General features: G+C 45.2%; 1 protein-coding gene across 2 annotated transcripts in view; it reads left to right on the top strand.

Moving 5' to 3' along the window:
• Positions 1-15,206, top strand: part of CAMK1D (calcium/calmodulin dependent protein kinase ID) — a 233,403-nt gene that overhangs the window by 191,704 nt on the left and 26,493 nt on the right. For both annotated transcript variants that reach the window (XM_051631184.1, XM_051631178.1), the window contains exon 6: positions 4,102-4,177. In XM_051631184.1, coding sequence (XP_051487144.1) covers positions 4,102-4,177 — 76 coding nt within the window. The remainder of the gene's footprint in view (positions 1-4,101; positions 4,178-15,206) is intronic.

Genomic DNA, 15,206 nt, shown 5'->3' with positions numbered 1-15,206 from the left:
CCTGCTGATTTGTCAATCCTGTGGAGATCTTCAAAACCATCACCCTTTGTTCAAATGCCTTGTTCCTTCTGACATGCAGCTTCTGGGAAGCCATCTAAACCACAGAAAATAACATGAAGCTGAGTTCTTGTGAGACACCAAAATCTGCTGGGAGTAGCACCATCATGGGAGTGAAGGAGAATCACTTTTAAGTATGAGGCTGGTATGAAGAACAGGGACTCTCATGACTTGTACAGTTTGTTCCACAGGCTTAAAGTATCAGACCAATCCCCATCACTTGAGCTCTTTGCTGGTTTTGGCATCCAGCAGCTGCATTTTTAGGGAGCTTACTAGCCTAACTGTGCTCACTGGTGGTAATGACACAGTGCTCTGAAGGTTTCCAAATGTTCCCGTTCTGTACCTTTTCTTAAAACCTCCATTTGAAACAAGCCTTTAATTATTTTTTTCTCTTATTAAAATAAAACATAATTAAACAAAGAAAACCCCAACTGTAAAGCAGCAGGTCATCTGGCCTGGAAGTAGAGTGCCCTGCGAAGGGCCCTTTGTGTACCTGCAGGTGGGATGAGGCCCTGGGACCATTAAACATTTTACCTGCTGTGTGTTGTCTGCAAGCAGTGCTGATTTGGCCTGAAACACAATTCTTGGGTGTGGAGGAAGGATCCATGTTTCCTTCACTGCAGTCCCCATCTCTGGCTGACTGTTGTGCAGCATTTGAGCCCGCAGGGATTCCCTGGGGAGGTGTGATCCTGGAGACTTGGCTGGCAGTTCCCCAGGGCCAGAAATGGGAGCTGTGACTTTCCAGTTCTCCTTACTGTTGTTTTGTCTCCTCAGCTGTCTGTGTTGATCCTTTAGTGCTGTCAGCTCTCAGATTTTTTTCATGTCTCCTGCGTTTGCCTCTTGGCACTGATCTACCATCTTTCCTAAGAGCTCCTCTGACTTGTTTTTCAGCTCATTAAGTGTTTCCATCTTTTCCATATATCAGAGGCAGATGATGCTTAGCTATGTTCTCCTGCTCCCGTTGCATGTCAGCTCTTTGGAAAAAAACCCAAAAGCAGCCATTTGGCTTTAATATAATTATTTAAACCTTCTAGTTTTCTCCATTAAAGTTGCTTCACAGCCACCATCTGTACATGACTGTTATCAGCACTCTTCACTAGTTTAAAACGAAGTGTCCCAGCACAGCTTTGAGGTTTTGAGAGAGAAACTTTATATAGTTCACGTCCCTTCATTTCAGATTTGTTTTCTGTTCTATTCTGTTAATGTGGTATATCTGTGTAATGTCAGGAACTCACTAGAATCCTTGGTGCTCAGGAACCATTTGCATAGTATTTTCTTTGGGGGATATAAGATGTATAATGTTTACCAGTCTTGAAAATAACAGAAACAGGAGCAGACAGTCAAAGGTAGAAGAGATGTGTGAATAAAATATTGGGAATTTGGAAGGATGGAATAGTTGGAAAGGAAGACATCTAATCACCTAAGACAGGAGAAAATGGACTCCCTTCATCAACATATTTTGCCACAAAATTCAGTCACAAGGGGTGGGACAAAAAAGGAAACAGAGTCTCACAAAGCTGATTTGTTGCATATTTTTTTAGAGGAATTGCTTATAATTTTTAGAGGAAAACTTGGAGGCAAGTTTTAATGACTCAGGAAAGGAAGAGTCAGGTTAAGGGACACAAGGGTTGTCTGGGAAGGTTTTCCTGAGCAACTTTGAGCTACAACTGGTTTATACTAGAAAAATGTAAAATTGCCAGACTCTGCCAGGTTGTCTGGGAGTCCACGGCAGGTCAAACTGGATGGCTCTCCAGTGCTTTATTCTTTTATCCCAAGTTTTTCTTCAAATTGACCCCACCCCCCCCAGACTGACTCACACCAACCTAACATGCAGACCCAGCTGTTGGGAAAGGAGTTACCTTTTTGGGTAACTCCTGTTGGATTTCCACAGCTCTGTCCCCTCTTGTTGTAAGAACATTTTAACCTTCATCTTGATAGACTACAGCAGCCTGCCCAAGTCCTGGAGGGAGTCAAATGCTTCTTGGGAACTGGGGTGCAGGTTTCTGCCAAACACCTAGGGCCAGGGTGGGAGTTATTGGTGCTAGGAACTGTGGAAAGAAACTTCCTTTGGCATGTAGCAGATATGTGTTGGAGTATTCACACATTACAACAATGTGTAAGGATTAACAATAAATGAACAGAACCATAATTTTAATTTATTTTCCATACAGTGGGACCATTTTGCTTGATGACATGAAGACAGGGTTAATATTTACCCTGTGCTGCAGATTGGGACATATCCTTTCTGAGTGGTCACATATCTTTAAGAGTGATCACAATCTGGCTGCCAGCTATTTTTTACCCACATTGCCCTGGATTTTCTTCCTTTTTCTGAGGTCTCCACATGGTGACTTAACCTTTTCCATCATACTGCTGCTTGTGGAAATGCAGCCTGGATGCCTTCATCTGCCCCGTACAGTGTCTTCCTTTCAATCCCTTCTCTAAGCTTTCATGCCCAAACAACAGAAGGCCTTTTCTATTTCTCATTATTCCTTCCAGTTCCCTTCCTTGCTCACAGTTTTGACCTTAGTTTTGTTGACTTGTCTAGCTTAAGAAGATAACTCTTCAAAGAGTCCTTACCAATACACCAAAGCATAAGTAGCAACTAAATGTGAGGCTCAAGTTTTAATACATTTATGTGCTTCACAACTATTTTTTTTGCTATTCTTCAAGTAACAAGCTGCTTTGATGTTGGTAGCAGAGGAAGGTGTAATCCTTAAGAAATATTTTTGCTGGGACTTGCCTCTTCATTATTTATTTTTTTTTAATGCATTTGAACTCCAAAGTTTTTAGAGAAAATGCTGTGTTTTTTAAAACCCAGTGTGACAAGTCTGCTGCAGGAATGCCACAAGCAGTGATTTCTTGCATTATTGTGGACATTTTGCTTTGAAAAAAACAAAAGCTTCTTTACATGAAAAAGATTAGAGTCACAGGGTTTTAAAATTTAGATTTAAGCATTTGCACTGCAAGGTCTCAACAGGGAAAACATAATGCTCCAGGCTCCCAAACAAAAAACCACACCTTTTTAACTCTTCCTGATGTAAGAAAGGAAAGCAGACCCAAAGAGAGTTTCACTAAATGCCCAGATTCTCACTTCTAGCAGAATTCAGACTATGGTGGCTCAAAGCTACAGAGGCAGAAGGCTCAGTTCCTTTGTGCATGTCTCCAGCTCCTGCTGGTTTTCATTTCTCCCTCTGAGATGTCTGTGTTTCCAGCAGCAGAAGGACAGATGCCTCCCTCTGGCTCTGACATCCCACAGGCTTTGGAAGGCAGCTGCTGGGAGGTGTGGTGACAGCTCTCCTTCCTCTCCTGCAGACCTATCACCTCCCTGGCTCACTGCACTTTCTGAAATCCCCCGCTGGGCAGCAGGATGTGGTGGAGCTGTGGGGCTGTCAGAGTGAATGTGCATCTCAGTACCCTTGCAAGGCTTGGCCTCGTTTTACTCCAAGTCACCTAAAGTTCCTCTGACAGGGAGGTGGTGGCCATCCAACTCTCATGGATTTCTCTGTTCTTGGTTTTCTTTTATGTCCCTGGAGTTAGAAAATGCGGATTTTTTTCCACGTTCAGAGTCATCCTTCTTTGTGAGAATATGAGCTCCAAAAACCAGCAGGATTGTAGCAAGGTGGATGTTTGTCTAGGTACAAGTGATAGGACAAGAGGAAATGGCCTCAAGTTGTGTCAGAGAAGGTTTAAATTGGATATCAGAAGAAACTTCTTCACTGACAGGGTTATCAAACACTGGAACAGGCTGCCCAGGGAGGTGGTTGAATCACCATCCCTGGAGGTGTTTAAAAGACATGTAGATGTGGTGCTGAGGGACATGGTTTAACAGTGGACTCAACAGAGTTTAGTGCTGGATGATCTTAAAGGTCTTTTCCAACTAAAATGATTCTATGATTTTATACAGGATATCTGCAAATCCAAGGGCTGTATGTGGAGGGCAACACAAGGTCTCAGGGAGCTTCAAGTTTCAGGGTCCTACCTCTTGACCCCATTCAAATGTTTGGCCTTGTAACATTTGCTTGTTTGTCTTTCTCCTTTCAGCTCCTGAAGTGCTGGCCCAGAAACCCTACAGCAAAGCTGTGGACTGCTGGTCCATCGGGGTCATCGCATACATCCTGTGAGTATCTGTTGGGTCTTCAAAGCACAGGCAGCTTTGGGACCTGCAACATGCTCTCCTACCATACAGTTACCCATTTAACCTGGGCTAAAAAAGTTAATCTCTGGCAATTGTGACCCAGGACAATATGAACCCTGGACACCTTCCAGTTACAGAAAGGCTGAAATTTGGGCACAAATGGTAGGGAATTGATCAGGACCCTTTAGAAGTGAAAATCCTTGCTCCTGCCTGAGCTACATGGTGTACAATAGTTGGTGCTTGTCCAGGTTGTGATGTTAGTGGGCCTGTCCCCTCTCCTGCTCAGCTTAGCCATGACAAGAAACAGATTTGGCCACGCCCACAGAGCACAACATCATAACCTATCTTGATATGTCACCTCTCTCCAGGCATCACTATAATGGTTTATTGTTAACTGGGGAGGGGTAGGCAAGGGGGGAAGAGCTTTTAATGTATTGCAGTGAATTATTGCCATCAAAGCATCATTTTTGAGAATTTACTAAAAATGAGGGATCACCTTTCTTGATACATCCAACCACCAGGGCCCATAGGAGAGAGGAGCTAATTTCTACCCTGTCAGTCTGTCACCCTTCCACCAAGCCATTAAGCTCTGCATTCATGGCTGAAATTTGCTCCTCCAATGGGACTAAATGCTGCTCAAAGTGGTGGGGATTGGTTGCATGAGAAAGCCATAGGATCAGGACTTCTGTGCATTCTCCTAAGTGGTGGATAGGTCTCAAAACTCATGTTTATGGAGATTTAGTGCCTGTCCTTATTCAGTACTTGTCACCCTTCTACACAAAGGCTTATTAGGATACCTTAGTTTGGAAGGGACCTGAGGAAGTCCTGCTCTTGAGATCAGACTAGATTGCCTAGGGCTTTCTACAGTCAGGTTTTTAAATGCTCTGGAGATGAAGACAGCAAAAGGTCTGTGGGCAATCTGTTCCTCTGCTTGACTGTCCTCATGTCTCCATGAAATGAGGCAGCCAGCCAGTACTCTAGATGTGGGTGCACCTGAAGTACTTGAGCCATGGCAGTAGGTAAGCCACCTTCTGCACCAGTGACAGCACTTGGGAGGACTGGGGAGGTATCCTGGCCAGTTTGGTCACAGGGATGCTGTGGTACCAGGGGTCATTAGTGCTCTCCAGAGAAGAGCACCCATGACATTTCTGGGCGCCATCATCTGAATCCAGCTCTGTGTGCATGAGCACATTAAATCACTGCTAATATTTGGGTTGAGAGGAAAAGGCAGAACTTCTCTGTAAACCTGTAGAAAGACTCACTGTGGTTTAGGGACCTGCCTTCATGGGGTGGTTTGTGCTCAGCGCTCGGGCTCCTGAGTCCATGCATGTCATTCAGATAACAACTGCCTTGCTGGCTTCTGTGCAGACTTTGCAGCAGGAGCTATTGATGCAGGTCTGTGAGAGGAGGTCAGGCTGTCACCATGGGCTGACTCGGGGTGTTCCTTTTGTGCAAGAGGGCACAGAGCTGCTGTGTAGCTGTCGACTGCTGTGGAAACAAATGTCTTTTCCTGCCAGCATTACCAGTGCTTTCCCTTTTTTGTATTTGTCCCTTTTACACAACTGTCACAGTTATACAAGACTGAAGGAGAAAGCAGCTCCAATGAGGCACAGCATTAAAGCATTCCTACTTTGTTCCCTTTCTCCTTATGCAAACATTTCATGGCTTGTCAACATGAATAACTTTTTGATGGTGTAGTAGAACTATTTTTGCCAGGACAAACCTCATTGCTGGATAACCCACTCTGTGCAAATGTTCATTCTTTACATTTTCATTTTATCTTGAGCATAAGCTCGATACTACTTAAAATAACTTTTTCATATTAAGATAGCATGTGTATTTGCATGTATGTTTATTTATTTAAAACTAAACCCTACTTAAAAACATCAGCTTTAAGACTGGGTTTTCCAATCTACATGAATATTTGAAAACTTTTTTGAGTACAAAACTTTGCAGGGGGATGGATTTATCTTGGGCCAAGCCATCAACATCAGGATGCAAAAAAACTTTTACATAACAAAGCAAAAATCAACAGTGCTGATTCTGACTTTGTGAGAAAGCCCAGTGGGACATGCTGCAGCAGTGAGGAAGACAGCAGGCATACTGGAATACCTCAGAGGCTACTTCACACACCATTCCATAGTGCTCCTTTAAATGAAGATGGTGTGTGCTGACCCAAGCTTGCCATCTTTCACATGAAACCTGAGCACAGAAGGCCCAGAGGCTGAGGCTTTTTTTGGCATTTTTGGTCCTTGCCAGCCATGACAGGACAATCAGGCAGAATCTTTTCTGTTACTTTTGTAAGTGCTTTGCTCAGCTTCGGAGAGCAGGAGGAAGGAGGATGCAGGTGGAAGACAGCAGTATTCTGCCTGACTTCCAGACTCACCCACTGCTCAGGTTCGGTTTATTGTCAAATATTCACCATGAAAATATGTGTCTATCAGGCAGCCCTCAGGAGGGGTGAACTGTTGCATCCTGGTTGCCTGGAGATAAACTTGGCTCTGCTTTTCTCAAAGTTTTCAGTCCCATTCCACCATGGCTCATGCACCAAAGGTCTTTTTTGCTAGCAAACATGTTATTTCACTTGTTGCTTTTATGCATCTTGCTAAGGAATATGGATGAGGCAGTGCTGAGCAATGTGTCCTTCAACACCCAATTAATCACAGAATCACAGAATCACAGAATACTGGGGGTTGGAAGGGACCTCTGAAGATCATCGAGTCCAACCCCCCTACCAGAGCAGGACAAAAAAAAAACAACAAACAAAAATAAAAACAAAACAAAACACAACTAGGGCAGATCACTCAGAAAGGCATCCAGACAGGTCTTGAAAGTCTCCAGAGAAGGAGACTCCACAGCCTCTCGGGGCAGCCTGTCCCAGGGCTCTGTAACCCTCATATTAAAGTTCTTCCTCATGTTGAGGTGGAATTTCCTGTGCTTGAGTTTGAATCCATTGCCCCTCGTCCTCTCACAGGGCACAAGTGAAAAGAGGTTGTCCCTGCTGTCTTGATGCCCAGCCCTCGTGTATTTATAGACATTAATTAGACTCCCCCTCAGTCTTCTCTCTAGACTAAACAGCCCCAGGTCTCTCAGCCTTTCCCCATAAGGCAGATGTTCCAGTCCCTTCATCATCCTTGTAGCCTCCTTTGGACTCTCTCAAGTAGATCCCTGTCCCTTTTGAACTCGGGAGCCCAGAACTGGACACAATACTCCAAGTGAGGTCTCACCAGGGCTGAGTAGAGGGGGAGAAAACCTCCCTTGGTGTTAATGAACACATCTGTGAGAGGTGGAAGGTTTCAATCTCATTCATAAACCTCTTCCCCTTCCTAAGTGAAGCTGCTCTTTCTACAGGGTTCAGCTCAGTCCTTTTCTGCTCTGTTTTCCAAATCAGCATGTGCTGGGCTTGTCAACAAAGACATATGCACTCCTAAAATCTAAATTCCCTGCTTGTTGTGTGGGGAGTTCCCAACCCTGAAGGCTACTGAGTGAGTTTAGTAAGAATGAGTCCCTGTGAATTCATGCTCTCAGCACAAGGAAACCTTTTGAGGGTTTCTGTGATTCAGGTAATAAGGACCTGATTTGTATCATGTAGAGTCAGAGTGAATGGCAGTAATGTGTTGCCATAGAAGGAGTGTGGTAATGTGTCTGCCAGACTGCTGCTGCTTGGGTGGGATTGGGGCTGAGATCAAACCACTTCCTTGACTATTTCTGCCTGTGAGCTGCATCCTTCAGCTCCTGTTACAGTCAGGAACACTCCAGGGCTTGCTTTGGTTGCCCTCATGTAGGTGTTTAGTGCTGTTTCAGTCACCTACACTGACCTCCCACCTGGTTTGAAGCTGTGGCTGTAGGATAATCCTGCCCCCCATGACATACCTGCCAGCTGGGGACAAGGGTCCTATGCACTTGACAGCTTCTCCAGTGGCACTAGGTTCTACATGTGGGCACCTCAGCCCAACCTGGGTGGATGCAAGCAGTCATTTCACCAGGATGTGCCTTTCACTTGCCCAAATGTACACATTTAGTGTCACACTGGAGTGTCCAGGACAGCCATGTGGATTTGGCAAGTGTAACACACTGCAGAGACCTTCTGGGGTGGCAGATGGAGGCCAAGCAGGAGACCATGGACTGTGTCAAATAGCACCAGATGCCCATGCTGAGGCTGCTGGATCACACCCTCTGTACTCAGCCCCCTGCCTTCACAGCATGGTTTCATCTGTTCCGTGGTACTTTTGCAACACTCTCCAGACTCTGTTGATTCCATCTCTGTTGACTGCAATGAGAGCCTAGAAAGCCAACCCATGTCTTATGTTTCCTAGCCATGAACTGCATCTCATCCTTGCTTCCAGGAATAGCCAGAAACTGCAGACATGGCCTCATAAGAAAGTGGATGTCAGAGGAACAGTAAAGAGAGAGAGGAAGAGGGGTCCTTCCCTAAGCTGGTAGGAAGTAGCTCTGCTGAGGTGTCTGCGACCACCAGTGATGGGCACAAGGTTAGCACATAGGTTTGCTGTCTCAGTGCCACAGCAGCAGAGGGAGCAGAGCCAGCACAGAGCTCACCCTGCACAGCACAACACAGTGCTGAGATGCCACGAGCACCAGAATAGCCACCCTGCAATGCTGGTAGTCCTGCCCAGAGCAGGAGTTACTGATTCCAGTGTATCACCACCTCCAGATGAATATGCCATTTCCAACTCCACAGTCAGCACAGCTGGAGATCCTTGCACATGCCCAAGCCATTCAGTGCTATATTTATGCACAGGGCAATCCAAGCACATCACCTCCCCGCCTTTCCCACAGCCACTCTGAACAGGTTGTTGTCATTTAAGAAGATGGAAACTCAGGGGAATCCAACACAGAAGCCAGGCATAAATTAAAGATGCTTTGAGCTATTATTACAGCAAGTGGTTCGAGTGCCTCCAGACACAAGCTCAGTCTCACATGAGAGCCTCCAGTTTATGACACTGGGAGAACAAACTGTTTCTGGGACACCGACGCTCGAGACGAATATTTGTTTCTGTGATATGCAAGGTGAAGGAGGTCTTAGAATATCTTTGTTTCAGTGCCAGTCTCTAATGCTGCTTGTTAATGACACACAGATTGCAGAGGCTGCACCAGCAGAGTTTTTATCAAAACCTGTTTTGCATGAGAAGTCATTATCCACACAAACTAATTTTAGCAGCCTGAAATTTCCTGTTCTTCCAGTTGCAATAGTTCTCAGTTTGAAACAGCCTCACTGTTGAGCTCGGCTTTCTACTTATTACAAGGTAGTTTTGATAACATATTCAGCTTCAAAATATAAAATGAAGAGTGAGAGACTTCCCTGGATTCCCAGCAGATGTATTTTGGACCTTTCTGGGTCACAGAGGGGTCACAAAAACTTGGGGAGATAAAATACTAAATGCATCATATCTGATATAATGAAGGTTAGGTTAATAGATCCGAAAACCAGAAAGCACCTGAGGCCACAGAATGTTCTGCCTCAGCCCCTGGTTATTCATCATCAACACCTCCTCTTTCTTCTGCACACATTTTCTGCTGAACACATTTTGCCCTGAATTTTCTTCTGATTCTGATAACTGGTAGGACAAAAGAATTACTGGTTTGTTATTTTTGTTTATAAACAGTGAGTATTAGGAAAAAATCTTGGGTCATGCTTTCCTGTACTTCTTTGCTGCTTAGTTTTTTATTTTTCAAGTAGATACGCATGAAATCATCAATGTTTGTATGCAAGGATTAATCAGGAACAGCACAAAGTATGTTATATCAGGAAGAGTTTCCACCATCATGCTGGGGTCATGTCTTGGGATAAGCTGATCGGTCATCTCTCCTGCTTGGCATCACACAGAAGCCTAAGTAAGAAAGTGAGGAATAACTTACTTGTTTGGTACTGGAAGGATAATTAGTGCTGGCAAAATGTACACAGGCATGTTGGATTGCTCAGGATAGCACAGTTAACCATTGGGAAGCAACCCCAAATGATTGCTTTTTATTGATTGCTTCTTTATTTTTTATTCCCCGTGCTAAAACATGTCCTTGTCCACAGCTTCATGAGGGCACCAGTGTCAGCCACTAGGAAGGTCCATTCCCAAAAAAAGAAGAAATACAAGTGTTTATCCCTATAAATAGTGCTTGGATGACTTCCCACTCCATACACCTCAGGTCTTTGAGCACTTACTGAGTCCTTCACTTTAATCTCACTACAGAATTGTTTGTAAAACTAACCTTAACTCTTGTGCTAGAGGCTGTGCACTGATCATGTGAAGGGGTTCTTTTTGGCCTTTAGTATCACCCCCAATAGGTGACAAGAGCTTGCAGGGGTTTAATTTCTCTGACTGATGAGAAGAAGATGTTCCTGGTATTCCTCTTGTACTCTCCTGATGGCTTCCAGAAATGACTTCTGGCAACATCTTTCTTTTGTACATCCACCTGTGTTTTTCTTATCTGCATCCCATTATTTTTAAGGCAAGACTGGGAATAGGAGGTTAAGGGAAAATCTGTTGCTGTTGTGATAAAGTTGCTAAATAGTTCTGAAAAGCTTTTATTTGGCTAAACTGCAAGAAAAGGATGACAACTAATAGCTGCCTGAAGCTCCCCCAGGACAATGTAGGATTTTTTTCACATTGAAGACAGAGGGGTTATTTTTGTAATTCTGCATATCTGAAGAAAACCAGCAGAACCTCTGATGGTGAGGTCATTTTTTTCACACAGAAATGTCCCAGCAGATGGAAATGAAGTTGATGGGATTTTGATTCTGTAAGAATTAAATAAAAACTTATTATGGACTTTGGAAGGTGGCCCAGTTGCTGGAAGTCCAGCAATATTTCCTCCAACCATAAATTGCATGATAGGCCAATTTACTGGGGCTTTCCCATCCCTTGCTGCAAAGCCACTAGTGTTAACATGTTCAAGTAAGCATCTTCCAAAACTGATTTTAAGGGCAAGGACTGCAGGAAAGTTAACATTTTGCCACCCACAGGGAGGACCTGTGCCAGGTGCCCTGGTGTTCCCCTCCCACATGCTACATTCTCTGTCCAAATGAGCTTACTCCCTTCTCACATGTTTTCTCCTATAGGTCCTCAATGATGGATGAACATCCTTGGGGTCTCCCTGTGCAAGAGATTCATCCCCAACCCTGGCCAAGCCAGGATCAACCCCTTACCCTACACTCAGCCCACTCTGAAGCAGGGGACTGGTTTGGAGGGGTGTCCCTGTCCATGACCTTTGATAGTGACTAACACTTCTCAAGCTCTCATCAGCAAAGGAAGAGCAGAACCAGAAGAGTTTGTTTTCTGCCCTGTGCTGAGCCTCCAGCAGCCCTGGCATCCTCCTGCATGATGCTGACTCCTCATACATCAGACCTTCAACCATGCAACCCTGTAATGGGATACCATGACCTCCCAGACATAGAGACAGATACCTCACAGAATCATAGAATCTTAGGGGCTGGAAGTGACCTCAATAGATCATCTAGTCCAACCCCCCTGCCAGAGCAGGATCACCCAGAGCACATCACACAGGAACGTGTCCAGGCGGGTTTTGAATGTCTCCAGGGATGGAGACTCCATAACCTCTCTGGGCAGCCTGTCCCAGGGCTCTGTCACTCTCACAGTAAAGAAGTTCTTCCTGATGTTTACGTGGAACCTCCTGTGTTCCAGTTTGCACCCATTGCCCCTTGTCCTATCACTGGACATCACTGAAAAAAGCCTGGCTCCATCCTCCTGACACTTACCCTTTACATATTTGTAAACACTGATGAGGTTGCCCCTCAGCCTCCTTTTCTCCAAGCTAAAGAGACCCAGCTCCCTCAGCCTTTCCTCAGAAGGGAGATGTTCCACTCCCTTAATCATCTTTGTGGCTCTGCACTGGACTCTTTCAAGCAGTTCCCTGTCCTTCTTGAACTGTAGGGCCCAGAACTGGACACAATACTCCAGATGCAGCCTCACCAAGGCAGAATAGAGGGGGAGAAGAACCTCTCTTGACCTACTAACCAAACCCTTTCTAATACACCCCAGGATGCCATTGGCCTTCTTGGCCACAAGAGCACACTGCTGGCTCATGGTCATCCTCCTGTCCACCAGGACCCCCAGGTCCCTTTCTCCTACCCTGCTCTCCAGCAGATCAGCCCCCAGCCTGTACTGGTCCATGGGGTTGTTCTTCCCCAGATGCAAGACTCTACACTTGCCCTTGTTGAATTTCATCAAGTTTCTCCCTGCCCAACTCTCCAGACTGTCTAGGTCTTGCTGAATGGCAGCACAACCTTCTGATGTGTCAGCCACTCCTCCCAGCTTAGTGTCATCAGCAAACTTGCTGGGGGCACACTCTGTTCCCTCATCCAGGTCATTGATGAAAACATTGAATAGTACTGGTCCCAGTACTGACCCTTGAGGGACTCCACTAGTCACAGACCTCCAACTAGATTCTGTCCCATTGAGCACAACTCTCTGACTTCTTCCTTTCAACCAGTTCATGATCCTCCTCACTACCTGATCATCAAGTCCACAATTCCTCAGTGTGTCTACGAGAATGCTGTGGTCTCCTGTGTAGATGCTTCAGCCATGCAGAGAAGCAGAGGAAGAGCTTGAAAGGCTTTGGAGGGACTGGGGCCCTTGCTGGGGTTCATGCTGCTGTACTCCCACCCTTACAGGGTTGTAGCCCTCCAGCTCTGTGCTGCTCAGAAGTTTACTCCTACCTTTCATTGCCACAAGCATGTATAAATCACAGCAACCCTAACTTGTGCTCTTGTACCTTTGCCAAGGTAATTAGTACAGTGCACATTTTAAGAGAGTGATTTCTTTCTCCAGAGCAGCCTGCCAGTGCCCTGGCATGCTCAGGGCTGCCTGCTTGCCTTGAAATGCTTTATTGGAGCTGTTGGCTTTTGTTTAAGGAAAATGCTGAGGAGGGCAAGAAATTAATGAAGGGCTGTCAAGCTTCATAAGGTCCCTTTAAGGGACTTTTAAGGTCACTTCCAACCCAAACCATTCTATGATTCTCTGTTTCTTACACAGAGCCCAATATGTCCCAGAGGGAAGAGGGATTGAGGGATGGCGCTGAGTGCCTTTGGATCCCCTCCAGCCTGGGGATCTCTACCATAGTGGCGATCCTAACAGTTGTGGGGCTGGTGCTATCAACTCCAGCATTACCAAAGCCCTCAATAAAGCATCCAAAATCTTGAGGGTTGTGACAAAAGAGGAGGAAGGTGAAGATCAGTTTGTGTACATTCCCACCACAAGATCGTGGGACGCAAGCGCTGATATTTGTGACGTTAAATAGAATCACAGCATCACAGAATGGTTTGGGTTGGACAGGACCTTAAAGATCATCTATTTCCATTGCCCTGCCATAGGCAGGGTCACCTCCCTCTAGATGGGGTTGCTCGAAGCCTCATCTGACCTGGCCTTGAACACTACCAGGGTTGGGGGATCCACAACTTCCTTGGGAATTCTGTTCCAGTGTCTCACCACCCTTACACTGAAGAATTTCCTCCTAATATCCAATCTCATTTTACTCTCTCTCAGTTTAAAACCATTCTCCCTTGTCCTGTCACTCCACATCCATGTCAAAACCCCCTCCACAACTTTCCTGTAGCCCCTTCAGGTACTGGAAGGCTACTCTGAGTTCTCCCCAGAGCCTTCTTTTCACTGGGTTGAACAACCCCAACTCTCTCAGCCTTTCCCTGTAGGAGACGTGCCAGTTATATAAATGTGTATTAAGACAAGTTATATAAATGTTCTTCACAGATACCTGTAGAGTTGGATCCTGGCTGTGGATCGAGTTTCTGTGTTAGGTTAGCAGTTGTTTTTCCTTATCCAGGTGCATGGAGGCTTTTTAGCTTTTGTTATGCACTGTTTTTAATGGCTCTTCTCAGATGCCACTTCCACTACTGGGTTTCACGTAGGAGTTGCTGCAATGAGCCCCACACACAAGAGGGTGCCCATGCAGTAGGTGTGCAGTCCTGCTTGCCTGGCATGAGTATATCTTACTTGCTTTTGAGAATGGCCATCATCCAGTGGGACACAGGTGAGGACTGGCTCAGCTGATTTGCAAGATAAAAGAGGAGATTTCTGATTCAGTTGAAGCACAGTGATTCATTATAATGCTGCACATTTCAGTAGAGTTCTTCCAGGTCAGTGTGGAACTGACGCAGATCAACATCTCACTCAGCATTTAAATTATTTATCAAGCACACTGGCTCTTTGGAGCTAACAAAACATTGCTCCTTTCACCCTCAAGTGCTGAGCTGGTTCAAATAACCTCCAGGGCAGCCGCCTGTCTTTGGGTTATAAATATCTTGAGTATTTAATTTCTTACAATTCCTCCCTCCTCCTTGCTCTGTTGTTGTTACAGTGTAGTGTTTCAGCTAGATCTTGAGCCTGTTTATAATGGCTGGCTCTCCCCAGTAAAATACTTTATTGAGGCTGATTGACTCAAAGTTTGAGAAAACTGCAGGAAAAAAGGATCATTTCAATACTGGCAAAGTATGTGAAAGAATAATTTCCACTATAAACTAGAGATAAGAGAAAAAAATGTGTCATCTCTATACAGAATCACACAGAATCACAGACTTGTTCTGGTTGGAAAGAACCTTTTAAGATCATCCAGTCTGACCATTAACTAACTCCACAGTGTTCCATGCTCCTCAGCACCACATCTACACATCTTTTAAACACCTTCAGTGATGGTGAGTCAATCACCTTCCTGGGCAGCCTGTTCCAGTGTTTGACAACCCTTTTGGTAATGAAATTTTTCCTAATACCCAAACTAAACCTTCCCTGGTGCAACTTGAGGTCATTTCCTCTCGTCCTGTTGCTTGTTATTTTGAGAGAAGAGACCAACCCCCACCTCACTGCTACCTCCTTTCAGGTAGTTGTAGAGAGTGAAAAGGTCTCCCCTCAGCCTCCTTTTCCCCAGGCTGTACAAGACAAGAGGCAGAAAGGCCTCCTTAACTGAGCAGGATGGGTTTGCTAAAACCTTGAACCAGCCTCAGAGGCAAATCTGGCACTTTGTGACATTG

This window comes from Apus apus, chromosome 1 (assembly GCF_020740795.1).
Source record: "Apus apus isolate bApuApu2 chromosome 1, bApuApu2.pri.cur, whole genome shotgun sequence".
Lineage (NCBI taxonomy): Eukaryota > Metazoa > Chordata > Aves > Apodiformes > Apodidae > Apus > Apus apus.
The sequence above is the reverse complement of the archived record's forward strand: the minus strand, read 5'-3'. Positions and strand labels throughout refer to the sequence as shown.